General features: G+C 28.6%; 7 protein-coding genes and 1 non-coding gene across 8 annotated transcripts; 6 read left to right on the top strand and 2 right to left on the bottom strand.

Moving 5' to 3' along the window:
- Positions 1–844: 844 nt before the first annotated feature.
- mvpA (major vault protein) lies at positions 845–3470 on the bottom strand (the record flags this gene model as incomplete). The annotated part of the gene is made up of 2 exons (XM_641218.1): positions 845–3325; positions 3420–3470. The coding sequence occupies 2 exons, from the start codon at positions 3468–3470 to the stop codon at positions 845–847; spliced, it is 2532 nt and encodes an 843-aa protein (XP_646310.1).
- Positions 3471–4792: 1322 nt separating this feature from the next.
- On the bottom strand, positions 4793–5988 carry DDB_G0270652 (molybdenum cofactor sulfurase domain-containing protein; the record flags this gene model as incomplete). The annotated part of the gene is made up of 2 exons (XM_641217.1): positions 4793–5766; positions 5841–5988. The coding sequence occupies 2 exons, from the start codon at positions 5986–5988 to the stop codon at positions 4793–4795; spliced, it is 1122 nt and encodes a 373-aa protein (XP_646309.1).
- A 561-nt stretch (positions 5989–6549) lies between these two features.
- DDB_G0269808 (hypothetical protein) lies at positions 6550–7014 on the top strand (the record flags this gene model as incomplete). The annotated part of the gene is made up of 1 exon (XM_641216.1): positions 6550–7014. The coding sequence occupies one exon, from the start codon at positions 6550–6552 to the stop codon at positions 7012–7014; it is 465 nt and encodes a 154-aa protein (XP_646308.1).
- A 106-nt stretch (positions 7015–7120) lies between these two features.
- DDB_G0269806 (hypothetical protein) lies at positions 7121–7474 on the top strand (the record flags this gene model as incomplete). Its single annotated transcript, XM_641215.1, has 2 exons — positions 7121–7195; positions 7271–7474. The coding sequence occupies 2 exons, from the start codon at positions 7121–7123 to the stop codon at positions 7472–7474; spliced, it is 279 nt and encodes a 92-aa protein (XP_646307.1).
- A 140-nt stretch (positions 7475–7614) lies between these two features.
- On the top strand, positions 7615–8796 carry DDB_G0270970 (hypothetical protein; the record flags this gene model as incomplete). Its single annotated transcript, XM_641214.1, has 2 exons — positions 7615–7793; positions 8127–8796. The coding sequence occupies 2 exons, from the start codon at positions 7615–7617 to the stop codon at positions 8794–8796; spliced, it is 849 nt and encodes a 282-aa protein (XP_646306.1).
- A 200-nt stretch (positions 8797–8996) lies between these two features.
- Positions 8997–9068, top strand: tRNA-Thr-AGU-12. Its single transcript has one exon. It is a non-coding gene; the product is annotated as a tRNA-Thr (tRNA).
- A 454-nt stretch (positions 9069–9522) lies between these two features.
- Positions 9523–10599, top strand: DDB_G0270968 (hypothetical protein; the record flags this gene model as incomplete). The annotated part of the gene is made up of 1 exon (XM_641213.1): positions 9523–10599. One exon carries the CDS (start codon positions 9523–9525, stop codon positions 10597–10599), a length of 1077 nt encoding a protein of 358 aa, XP_646305.1.
- Positions 10600–11892: 1293 nt separating this feature from the next.
- Positions 11893–12921, top strand: DDB_G0270650 (hypothetical protein; the record flags this gene model as incomplete). Its single annotated transcript, XM_641212.1, has 1 exon — positions 11893–12921. The coding sequence occupies one exon, from the start codon at positions 11893–11895 to the stop codon at positions 12919–12921; it is 1029 nt and encodes a 342-aa protein (XP_646304.1).
- Positions 12922–13023: the final 102 nt, after the last annotated feature.

Genomic DNA, 13023 nt, shown 5'->3' with positions numbered 1-13023 from the left:
ATTTATTTATTTAATTAATATTTATTTTAATATTTAGATATTTTAATAGTTATTTTTAGAATTTTTTGATAAAAAAAAAAAAGATTTATTTTTAACATTTAATGTCCAAATTATTTTTTTTTTAAAAAAATCAAAACAATTAATCAAATTGAATAAAAATAAAAAAAATAAAAAATGAAAGAATTTAATTTCGAAAATAATAATAATATATTATTATTTGTTTTTGTATTTATTCAAATATAGATTTTTTTTTGTTTTTAAAAATTGCTCTATTGTGGAAAGAATTATAAAATATATCGTAAATATATCTTGATATTGATATTCCTTTGTACACTCCAAATCTTCCTTTAATTTTATCTTTACTCCTAAAAATTAAAACAAAAATCCAAGAGGTTCTTAAATATTAAAATTTATTATGGGTTCGCTCAACCCAAAATTATTTTTACAACATTTTTTTTTTTTTAACTCCTCTTTCAACCCAAACAAAATAAATAAAAATTATCTTTTTCCAACCAAAAAAATTATTTCTTTTTTTATCTGAAATAATTTTATTTTTTAATAAAAATAATCAAAAAAATTAGAGATAATTTCCAAAAATAAAAGTATTAATATAAAATCAAATTATTTAATTAAAAATAAAAATATGTATTAAATATTATATAGAAATTTAATTTTACAATAGTTTTTTTTATTTTATTATCATTATTTTAAAAAAAAACTAAATATTTTTTGTTCTAATAAAAAAAAAGAATGTTTTTTATCTCATTCTTTTTTTTTTTTTTTGTATTTGAAAATGGTATTTGTTTTTTTTTTTTTTTTTTTTTTTTTTGATTATTATTTTTTTTTAATTTCTTCTACCAGATTGTTTGGCAGCATTTGACATGTTTACCATTTGATTGTTATTACCAATGATACCGTTGGCAGTATCGAAAAGGTTGAGTGGTGATTTACCGTCGGTGATCATAAATGATTTAAGACCCAAACCTTGTAATAATTTAGCTTGCATTTCATTACCAGCACAAGCAATTGATTTGAGGGTATCTCTACCAATGGATTCAACGATTGCTTTGAATTTGGAGGCTTCAATTTCAGCGAGATCAGATTGTTTGGTGAGTTCGAGTTCATCAATTGATTTTTGGTATGAGAGTTCATTTTCTCTCTTGGCTTTTAAGAGAGAAATTTCAGATTCTGAACGAATCTTGGTGGCTTGAGCTTTTAATTCAGCTTGTTTAACATTGGCTTCAGCAGCAATGTTAGCAGCTTCAGCAGTAGCTTGAGCTTCAGCGGTAGCTTGACCAGTTGACTCGACTGCAGCTGATTGAGCTTGGAGTTGTAATAAATCTTTACGAGCTAACTCTGCTTGAGCTTCATCGTGAATCTTTTGACGTTCGAGTCTACCACGAGCACCTTGTTCAAGACGTTCAGCTTCATGACGAGCAGCAGCTTCTTGTGATTTGGTGGTGATTTCAATGGCCAATTGGACAGATTTTTGGAGTGAATCACGAGTACGTTGATCGACTGGTTCAACAGATTGAATATCAATGTTGGTGATGACAAGGTTGTTTGAATTGAAAGAGAAGTTCTTACGGACTTCACCAGATTCATCTAAACCAAAAACGGATTGACGGATGACTTCAGCGGAACGTTTGTGGAAATCATCAAAAGAGACTGCAGCAACAGCACCTCTAACTCTTGAGGCAATAGCTTTACATGAGTCACCAACAAAATCTGGTACTTGGAAGATCTTTTGAGCATCTTCAATCTTGGAACGATCAACTTTGAATTCCCAATTGTATGATAATTTAAGGGAGAGACGAGCATGATCAGAAGTTTCGACAATGACAACATCAGTCATGAAATCTGGACCTAAAAAGAGAGCGATAGCTTTGATTTGATGTGGACGTTTTGGTTTATCACCAGATAAAGAGAGAACGGTGAAATGTTCATCTGGACCTAACATAACAAGATCTGGACCAAAGACAACACGTGATTTCTTTTCTTTGTAATCATAGATTTGAACAGCACTATTGTGTGGAGCACGATAGGTAACAACACGAGTTGAATCACGATTATCAGTGAATTCTGGGTTGAGTGATTCTTTGGCAAGAACTTCTTCGACAGTACGTGGTAAAACTTTTTCCCAAAGTTCTTCATTTGCTTTTAACATGTATGATTGACCTTTGATTGATGCAACTTTACCGGTTTTAATATCACGAACGTAGATACCTTCATTTTCATCCAATGGAATGGATTCACGTTTTTCAACGACTTCAACTTGAACTGGTGGAACATAATCACATGGACCATAGATCATCCAACGATCACCAGCTAAATGAGATTCACCATCAATGGAAAAGGTTTCTTTAGCACGGAGTAAGAGTGCTTCTTGTTCGGTTAAAACGTAGATATTGTGAATTTTGTTACCTTCTAATGATTCACCTGGGTTTAAGAAGAAAGCGAGTTCACCCTTTCTTAATTGTTTATGACCAAGTTGTGGTTTACCATTGGCACCAATTGGATCCAAAACAACACAGTATTGACGATTTGAGAGGGTAGTAATATGAACTTCACCAACGACTTGTTCATAAACATCTGGGATATGAGTTTCAGCATCGGTGCTAACAACTAACCATTCCTCACCAGCTTTACGTTGTGTTTTTCTGGTTTCATCTAAAAAGGTTTTAGTGGCTTTGAGGTGGAGTGCTTTCTTGTCAGTTAAGACGTAGGCATTTACAATTTCAACGACTTTTTCATCGACACCTGGGAGGTAGGCACCATGTTGACGAACTAACCACTCTTCACCAGCTTTTCTTGCAACACCTGAACGATCGGAACATGCTTTGTTGGCACGTAATTTGAGTGCTTGATTTGGTCCAATGATGGTTGCTTTGATTTCTTCTTCAATTCTAACATCAATACGTGGGAGATAGGTTGCTGGACCTTCAAATAACCATTCATCACCAGCAACATGAGTGACTTTAGCTTCAGTGAAATCACGGAGAGCACGAAGACGTAAAGCCTTTAATGGTGCAACAACTTGGAGAGCGGTAACTTTACCTGAAATTTTTTCACCTGGATATAATGGGAATGGTTCTTGTGAGAAACGAATCTCTTCATCACCATGTCTTAATTTAACTTGACCATATTCATCCAATACTAATGAACCATTTTCATTACGAACTACTGGATTTGAAATTGTACAATAGTTACGTTGTGGGATCATAATCATTGGTTCTGGGCCACTTACTAACTTTTCATGATCTTGTCTTGTAAAAGTTTGTGGTCCAACTTCAACTCTAGTAACATTTGTATTATTATCTAATACCTAAAATTAATTTATATAAAAAAAATAAAAAATTAAAAAATAAATTAATAATGATTACTTTTTTTTTTATTGTTTTTTTTTTTTATAAACTTACGTGAATGAAATGAAATGGTTTAATTCTAATAACAGAGTTTAAATCGGCCATTATTTTTTATATATATAGAGTTAAAGATAAAGATTATTTATAAATAATAATTTAAAAAAAAAAAAAAAAAAATCTAAATAAAAAAAAAAAAAAAAAAAAAAATTAGTTTTGATTTAATAAAGCATCAAAAAATATAGAAAAAAAGAAAAAAAAAAAATTAAAAAAAATTTTGTGAAAAAAAAATTAAAAAAAAATAAATTAAAATTAAAAAAAAAAGTTTTTTTTTGAAAAATTTTAGGATATTTTGCAGTTGGAGGAAAAATATCTTAAAAAAAAAAAAAATTTGATCAGATGGGGTGTGAATAGTTGTTTTTTTTTTTTTTTTAATTTTTTTTTTTTTCAATTTTTTTTTTTTGTTAATAAACAAAGAAAAAATTATATTGAATTGATATTTTTGGTTATGATTATGATTGTGCTATAATTATTAATTTATATAATATCTACTATTGAAATTTCTAATTTATTTATTTATTTTTTTTTTTTTTTTTTTTTTTTTAAATTTTTTTAATAATAAAAAAAATAGAGAAGGGAGAAAAAAACATAAAAAATAAAATGATAAAGAAAAATTAAATAGATAAAAAAAAAATAAAAAAAATTAATTTTATAATATTTACTTTAGTATTTGATTATAATTCAACAAATGAATGTTTTAAAAAGTGAAAATTTTTTTTTAAATTTATAGTCAATTTATTTTCAGTGAAAAAAAATAAAAAAAAATAAAAAAAAAATAAATTATAATTTTCAAAAAAAAAAAAAAGAAAAAAAAAAGAAAAAATTTATTTATAAGATTTCCAAAAATTCCACTAATTTTATGGTAATCGTTGCTCAAAAAATTTTTGATATTTACTTTTCAAATTTCTTTTTTTTTCTTATAAGTTTATCATATCTTTCTTTTTGATTATTTACTTTTTTCAAATTTCTTTTCTTTCTTATAAGTTTATCATATCTTTCTTTTTGATTGTTTATATAGTTCACTAATAAACTATTTTTTTTTTTTTTTATTTTTTTTGTTTTTTTTTTTTTTTTTTTTTTTTATATTTTTATCAGATTTAATGAAATAAATATTATATGTAATATTATTATTGTTTTTTTTTTATCATTATTATTATTATTATTTTTTTTTTTTTATTTTTTTTTTTTTTGGAAAAATTTGTGAAAATAATAAGTGGATATACGATCTTGATTAAATAGATATTTTTTTTTTTTTTTTTCACCCACACACAGATTTTTTTTTTTTTTTTACCTAGATTTTTTTTTTTTTTTTTTTTTTTTTTTTTTTTTTTTTTTTTTTTTTTTTTTTTTTTTTTTTTTTTTTTTCCTACCTATTTTGGAATTTTTGAATAAAAATTAGAACTAAAACCAACTTGTAAAATATTTATTTTATCACCAACATAAATGAATTTTCCAAGATCCTTTGGATTAGTTACAGCATAGGTACCAAATAAAACTTTTTGACCAATAACACAATCAACTTTTCTAAAAGTTTTTAAAGTTCTCAATGGTTCATCATCGTTGTAAGGATCAAGTACACCCATATCTTGATCAATAGTAACGACAGGACAACGAGCATTACCATCGGCTATTTTCAATTCGATAGTAGTAGTGGTCGTTTCTGATTTATTCTCAATTTCAATTGACTTCCAATGATCCTCTTGAAATGGAGTTGTCCCATTGATTATTAAATTTGGTCTAAAACGATCATACTTTAGTGATGGTTTATCTTTTATAGACTCACCATTTTCAATTCTATTTTTTTCAACTCTTTTATTTAAATCATCAATTGAACTTTTTGATAAAAACATAATTTGACATGAATTTGATAAAGAGTTTTTATACTCTTTTTCATTATCTTGATTGGTTGAGTTGGTTTTTAAATTATCACCAATATGTTTTCTAATATTTCTTTTCCATAAATCAGGTGGACACATTTGAACGAATCTGATAGTACCACTTGAATCATTCATAATATTTGAAAACCATTGTGCAGCTTCATCACCTTGATCATAACATTGTGAAATATTATCAAGTGTGGAAATGTTTGAATAGATTAATTCCGGATTCATTTCACTCGAACTCAATGGTTTCGTTGAAATTTTTAATTGTTTTTTTATACCTGCTTTAGAAATTATTAAAAACAATCCATCCTCGGAAAATTCTGTTTTTACTGTTGATAATACTGGATATGGCTTTTGTCCTACATATCTATTATCCTTAATTACCATCCATCTTCTATCATTTTCAAATCCATATTCAGTTAATTTACATTTTTTAACTTCAATTCCTTTACATGCTTTAACTAATTTATATTTATTAATATTTTATTATTATTTTATATTTTATTATATTTTATTTTTTATTTTATTTTATTACCTGGATAAATTATAATTTTGTCAATTGAAATTTGATTAAATTTATTTAGTTTATTTTCTTCATTAAAATAATCATAAAGTTTATAAAGAAGAAATGAACTTGTTAGTATAATACTAGAAATGGTTAAAAGATATTTTTTATTTAACATTTCAAAAAATTATTTTATAAGGAATGAATATTTTTTTTTTTTTTAAAAGTTCCTTTGTTTAATTTTTTTTTTTAATTACTATTGTTTAAATTTCGGTATTGGAATTTTTTTTTATTTGATTTATTTTTTTTTTTTTATTTTTATATTTTTTTTTTTTATTTATTAAAATTTCGAGAAATTGACCCCTTTGACTTATTTTCATTACATAACAAGCCAAGCCCGAAATTAAAAAATTTTTTTTTTTTTTTAATTAATTTGTAAATATCATTAATTGCATATGAAAAAACTGTAAAAAAAATAAATAAATAAATAAATATATATATTAATTACAATCACAAAAAATAAAAAAATCATTTAATAGTAATAATAAATAAAAAATTAAAATTAGTTTTTTATAAATCTTAAAAAATAAGTAGATTTAATATTTAAGAGGATATAGTATTTTTTTTTTATTATTTTTTTTTATTTTTTTTTTTTTTAGTTTTTTTTTTTGCATAATTAGAAAAAAAAAAAAAAAAAAAAAAAAAAAAAAGAAAATCTTTTTAAAATTATTTATTGAAAATGAAAAGAGAAGAAATTAAAGATTATAATGATAAATATTTAAAAATTAAAGATTCCATTCATACCTTGGACAATTATGATCATTGTGAAGAAACATATTCAACAGTTTCAACAATTATTGGTTTCATTAGAAATTGTTCAAAATCATTTGAAAGAAATATTGAAGATGCAATTCTCTTAGTTGGTCCAACTGGCTCTGGAAAGACTACTTTAACAAATTATTTTGAATTATTGGATAGTGATTTTATTATTAATGAAAATGAAGAATTAAAATTGGGTGAAAATTCGAAAGGCTTTGAAATTGGTGATGGAAGTGGTTCTAAAACATTAATTACAAATTTAAAAATAACCAATTTTGGCAATCTTTTGGATTTGGCTGGTGATGCTGATTCCGGTGGAGAAATAGTTGATTTAATTAATGGTTTAATTAAATCAAATATCAAAATCAAAAAGTCAAAATTTTAATCATTACCCACCATGAAAGCTTAGGAGCAACTGGTGGGTAATGATTAAAATTCTCTCTTAAAAGATTTTTTTTACTTAACCGCTTTAAAAGATTGTTTGAACAAAAATGGCAATCTCTTTCAAAAAGTTGGATCAGATCTTGAAAAATGCATGGGTATTGTATTCACTAAAACATCAAGAAGTAAATTGGCTCTCCAAAATTGCAAAAAAAGTCTTGAAAATTTGTTGAAACATTTCCGTTGATGAACAATCAAAGAAAATTATTGACAATTTAATACGTTGTGATAAAGCTTCAATTTTTGCAAAACCAAGTGAAGATGATAAAAGCTATGTTCCACCAAACCAAAATCAAAGAGAACTTATTAAGGAAATGATTAATAGTCTTTCATATGTTTCATTGCCAGATAATTTATTTCAATTTCATCTCATTCACAATTTATTGGATTTTCATTTATGGTAGTAAATCAAAGATTGAAAATTATAAAGCTAGAAGGAAACCTTGCTTTTTCAAGGTTTCCTTCCAATTAAAATATTTTCCGTTGAAATGAAGCTTTTTAATGATTTATTAACAAATTTAAATCAAGGTACAAAAATGAACTAATGGAATTTTCAAACTTATTAGATTTGGTTTTAGGAAATTCAAATTTAAATCAATCTAAACAATTGATAGATTTAAATGAAGAGTTAATCTATTTATCTCAATTTATTAAAAACAAAAATTCTTTAATCGATTGGGTTTCTTCAACTGGTATTAAACAAGGTTTGATTAAGACTCAATTGTAAATTACTGAAACATTGTCAAAAAATGGTTACAACTTTTTAAAATCATCCATCAGTAATATCATTTAAATATCTTGTAAAACCAGTGATGTCAAAAATTGATTTGATAAACATTTAGAATTAAATAAGCAATTGAAAGAGCATGCTCTTTTAAAGGATAATTAAAATTCAAAATATAACAAAGATGAAACTGTTAAAGTGTTTGATTGTGAAATCGACGAGAAATACACTGAAAATGAAACAATAAATGAAATAAAAGTTAATCTTGTTGATAAAGAAGTTATTTCTTACTAAACTGTCAAAGAAATAGTTCCAACCAAAACAATTACAAGAATTGAAAAAAAGCCTGTCCCACATACATTTGAAGAAAGAATTACTGAAGATGCACCTGTTAGATCATGGATTACAGGAATTGTTACTCTTGGAATTAGCACCATTGGTGGAAAACTAAAAGATGAAAAGATAATAATTAAAAGTGTTCCAGTAACAAGAAAAGAAACTTTTACCAATAAAAAAGAAATAATGACAGATGTTGCTGTCACAGAAGAGGTAACAGTGGATGAAGAGGTAGAAAAAATTGTCAAAGAAATTAATATTGTTAAAGAACAACCTGAAATCATTACAAAACAAATTCCGGTAACAAAATCTAGAAAAGCCCCAAAGTGCAAAGATGAAATCAAAAAGGTATTCGATGAATCTTCATACAACAGTGATTTATCTCAAATTCAAAATAATATAAATAACTCAAGAAATATTATTCAATCCAAACTTCGTAGCTATCATAGTTCTGGCGTTGTAACTGATTTCAATAAAGAGGAGCCATTACAAACAAATGGTTTAGAGAAAGAATATTTGGATTTAATTTCACTTTGGAGAAACACAGAATATTCCATTTTCAATTCACATCATCCAAACAAATATTCAAAAGTAAAAACTATTTTACTTTTATCCCAAATGCTTCCATATAATAAAAAAAAATTCATTGACAACCCAATTATTTAATTTACTAGTAAATTCTTTCAAATTACTTTTAAACTTAGATTCATGAATTTTAACTTTTAATTGAATATAGGGTCTTTCATTGTTTTCATTTAATTCTATTCTCTAAATTACAAAATAAAATGAATCAAAAAAATAACAAAAAATTAAATTTCCTTAAAAAATTAACTTATAGATGTCTTATATTTTAAAATTTCAAAAATGGCTCCTTAGCATAGTGGTATTGCGCTTCCCTAGTAAGGAAGAGGTCATGAGTTCGATCCTCATAGGAGCCTTTTTTATAACTGGAAACAATTGATCGCCGGTTCAATTCCTTAAATTAAGTGGGTCCGAGTTGCAGGATTTCAAACACCACCAACCTTTAATACAACTATTATTGGAAAGTGAAAAAACCGTACCGCGATCAAGAGGATACAAGATACACGTGAAAAGTAATTCATCCTTTTCTATCCTTAATCTCGGTCAATTTTAACCAATCTTTCAAAAAAAATCACCAATCCACCACGATCTACAGATCTAACTTACAAATCGCCGATTCAAAGGAATCCCATCGAGATGAATTCCTACGCAGACGCGGCTAAAATGGCCAACCCCTCCACCCATATGGACGAGGCATCGGAGAACTTCATTAAGGAATTCTCCACAAAAACAGCAGAGATAAAGGAGACCTACCCCAAACTATCAATAGGCCTCAAAGACATCTCCAAATACTGCGAGACCATATTGAACATGACTGCGCTCTCAACCTACGAGAAGAACAACGGATTCTACCCAATTACACTCGAATTCCCCAAAATGGATCTCAAGGGGTTAGAAGAAATGAGAAAAACACTCTCAAACTACGATATCCCAATCGACAAGATATACATAGGCAAAGGAACTAGAAAAACGATCCACCTGATGATTAAAAACGAACAATCTCTCATAAATATCATTAGAGATAGAAGCAAATTGGGAACCTTCATCACCTCCAGTAGAGACTTCCACGTCCTCACAAGAAGAGTAAGAATTCCCAGAGAAAAGGCAGGAATAGTGGACGCCATCATCAAAACTGCCTTTGCAGAAGAAATACCCTATGCAATATACAATACTATATACTCCACCGACCACCTCATAGTATTCGGTCTAATAGAATGCAAAATAGGCGATCAAATGAAATCTGGCCAACACATTACAGAAATCGCAAACTTTACCATCAGAACGGCCACCAAAACCTACTCCTCACAAAAGAAAAACAAGAAAGTAGAGACAAACAACACGGAGGAACCATTAGAAGATGAGATGACAGATCCTCCTAACACCCAAAACAGGATAGCAATCAAATCCTCTCAACCAAAACCACAACAACAAACAAACAACCCAGCAAACAATCAGTCTGATAAACAATCAACCCAAGAGAAAAAAGCCCAAGCAAAAAAGTCATCTCTACCTCTTCCCCGCAAAAACCCAGCAGAATCTCAATCTGTCAAACCCACCACAACCACTACCACAACATCCAACGCCATCCAAAAAGACAATGCCAACAAAACGAGCACTAACACCCATTCATCCTCGGAAAACAGAGAGAAGACACTAAACATCCCTCCATCACATAAACGCAAGAACGAGGAAATCCACTCAAACAATGAAGTCAACCAACTCTCACCAACAATAAACAGAAGCAACCCTTACATCCCATCCACCCCTAAGACACCTGTCAAAAAAGAAAGGAAAGGAATCATTGAGAGCTTCATAGGGAGTATCTACCCTTCACCATCCAAACCGCAGCTATACGACTCCCAAGAGGAGATCGATATCATCTCATAATAGTAGTAATCAAAATCAACCAATGGAATGTCAGAGGTTGGGGCACTGACACCTCCTTCAAAAACAAAACAGACTTTATCAAATCCCAATCCCCCCCAAACTCATTGGCACTAACCATAGTCAATGAACTCAACGCCGACGCAACACAAGCACACCAGCTATTCTCTGGCTCCATCATTAGCGCAACCAACAGAGGCAACGGAATAGGAATACTAAACCACAACAACCAAAACATAAAACTCTCACCAATATTCATAATAGAAGGTAGACTAATAATATCAGACATTCTAATAAAAGATACCACAACGAGAATCTTGGCCATATACGCCCCGGCCCAACCTGATAAAAGAAAAACACTAGCTTCAACACTAAACAAACACTTCAACAACCAATACCACAACCTTACGTCTAACCCTAATAAAAACATCGACATCATAGCAGGCGACTTCAACTGTTTAGACTTCAATGACAATCACACATCAAGTGATGACCAAGGCAACTTGACAACACAATCCCCAGATGAGATGGCCACAGTAATCGAAGCCATCAGAATTTCAAATAACCTAATGGATATGGACCAACTAAATAAAAGACCCACCTTCTCAAGAACGATACATTACCTCACAAGAATCTTGGAAAGGAGACTAGACAGAATATACCTTAACAATAGCTTAATCAACTACAGCCAATTATACTTAAGGAACCTAATCCCCCCAAAAATTAACGACATACCTCTATCAGATCACAACTTCCTATCAACCACTTTCACTCTACCCAACATACAGATGAACAAGCGCAGATGGAGATTAAAAAAATCCTCAATCCTCTCAAGCATAATGCTTAAGAAAATAGACTTCCTACTTAACGATTATTCAAGGGAGCTGTCATCCAACCATAACTCTATCAGCAAAAGACCATAATAACTTCAAAGATCCTAAGATCCTTCTCACCTCAACGATCAAGCTAAGAAAAACAACAGCTAATTACTATTGTATTCCAGAATCATCTCTCCCAAATATTATATCTTTTAGATCAATTCATATGATTAAAATAACCCTTCAGCTTAAATGATAAGCCTATAAATAAATATTAAATAAAAACTCGTATTAACACAGATGGACATATATCAATCTTGTTAATCCAATATTAAAAAAAAAAAAAAAAAAAAAAAAAAAAAAAAAAATATTGGAAAACTCCAATCATTCCTTTCTAAATATAAAATAAAATATTTTTAGAAATGATTGGAAAACTCCAATCATTCCTTTCTAAATATAAAATAAAATATTTTTAGGAATGATTGGAGTTTTTTTTTTTAAAAAGGTAAAAGCATGGGATATCAAATTAAAACTCCACCTGCATCAAGAAACACCAAGCAAATACCTCACAAGTATCCTTAAATCCAGAGCCAAAGATAAATCAATATTCCAAATAAAAGATAAAGATAATAAGACCATATCAGATAAAGAGAACATAGCAAAAAGATTTGTTGAATTCTATGAAGAGAAAGAAGATAACGAAGAAACCCACAAGAAGTTATTAGAAAAATGGGAAGTAGACGTTGATTTAATCAAGAAACTCGAGATAGACAGACCGATGAGAATACATGAAGTGACCAAAGCAATCAAAACTTCAAGTATCCACAAATCTCCAGGTTTAGACGGTATCAATGCACTATTCTACAAGTACCACATCAACTCAATAGCAAGAATATTGACTATAGCTTTCAACGACCTCCTCACAAATAAGAAAGAAATCCCCACAAAATTCAAAGAAGGAGTAATAACAACAATATTCAAAAAAGGAGATGAACTAAACATTTCAAATAGAAGACCAATCACCCTTCTCAATACAGATTACAAAATTTTAAGCAAAATTCTCAACAGTAGATTATTAGATATCACCAGTAAAATTATCAACAAATTTCAAAAAGGCTTTGTTCCAAACAGGTTCATCCAAGACAATATTCAGATCATGAAGGAAGTAATAGAAATAAGTAACAAAAGAAAGAACAATACACTCATTACCTTTTACGATTTTAACAAAGCATTCGATTCAATCAGCCACAAGAGTATCACAAGAACATTAGAGCATATTGGTATCCCCCCAAAATTCACAGCGATCCTACTAAACCTACTCAAAGATACTAAAAACAAAATAAAGATCAACGACTTTTTAGTCAATGGAATAACAATCAGAAGAGGAACAAAACAAGGAGACCCAATATCACCAACAATCTTTGCTCTAGTTTTAGAACCACTTCTAATAGATATCATCAATGATAATACAATCAAAGGCTTCACTCTACCAAATTCCAAATCATGAAAACTCACTGCATTTGCTGACGACATAGCAACCTTTACAAACTCCACAGAAGAACTAATGAAAATTAATACTAAAATCCAAAAGTACTGCTCAGCAACATCA

Source organism: Dictyostelium discoideum, assembly GCF_000004695.1.
Source record: "Dictyostelium discoideum AX4 chromosome 1 chromosome, whole genome shotgun sequence".
Classification (NCBI taxonomy): Eukaryota; Evosea; class Eumycetozoa; order Dictyosteliales; family Dictyosteliaceae; genus Dictyostelium; species Dictyostelium discoideum.
Note: the sequence above shows the minus strand (reverse complement) of the source record. Positions and strands in the feature narration are given on the sequence as shown.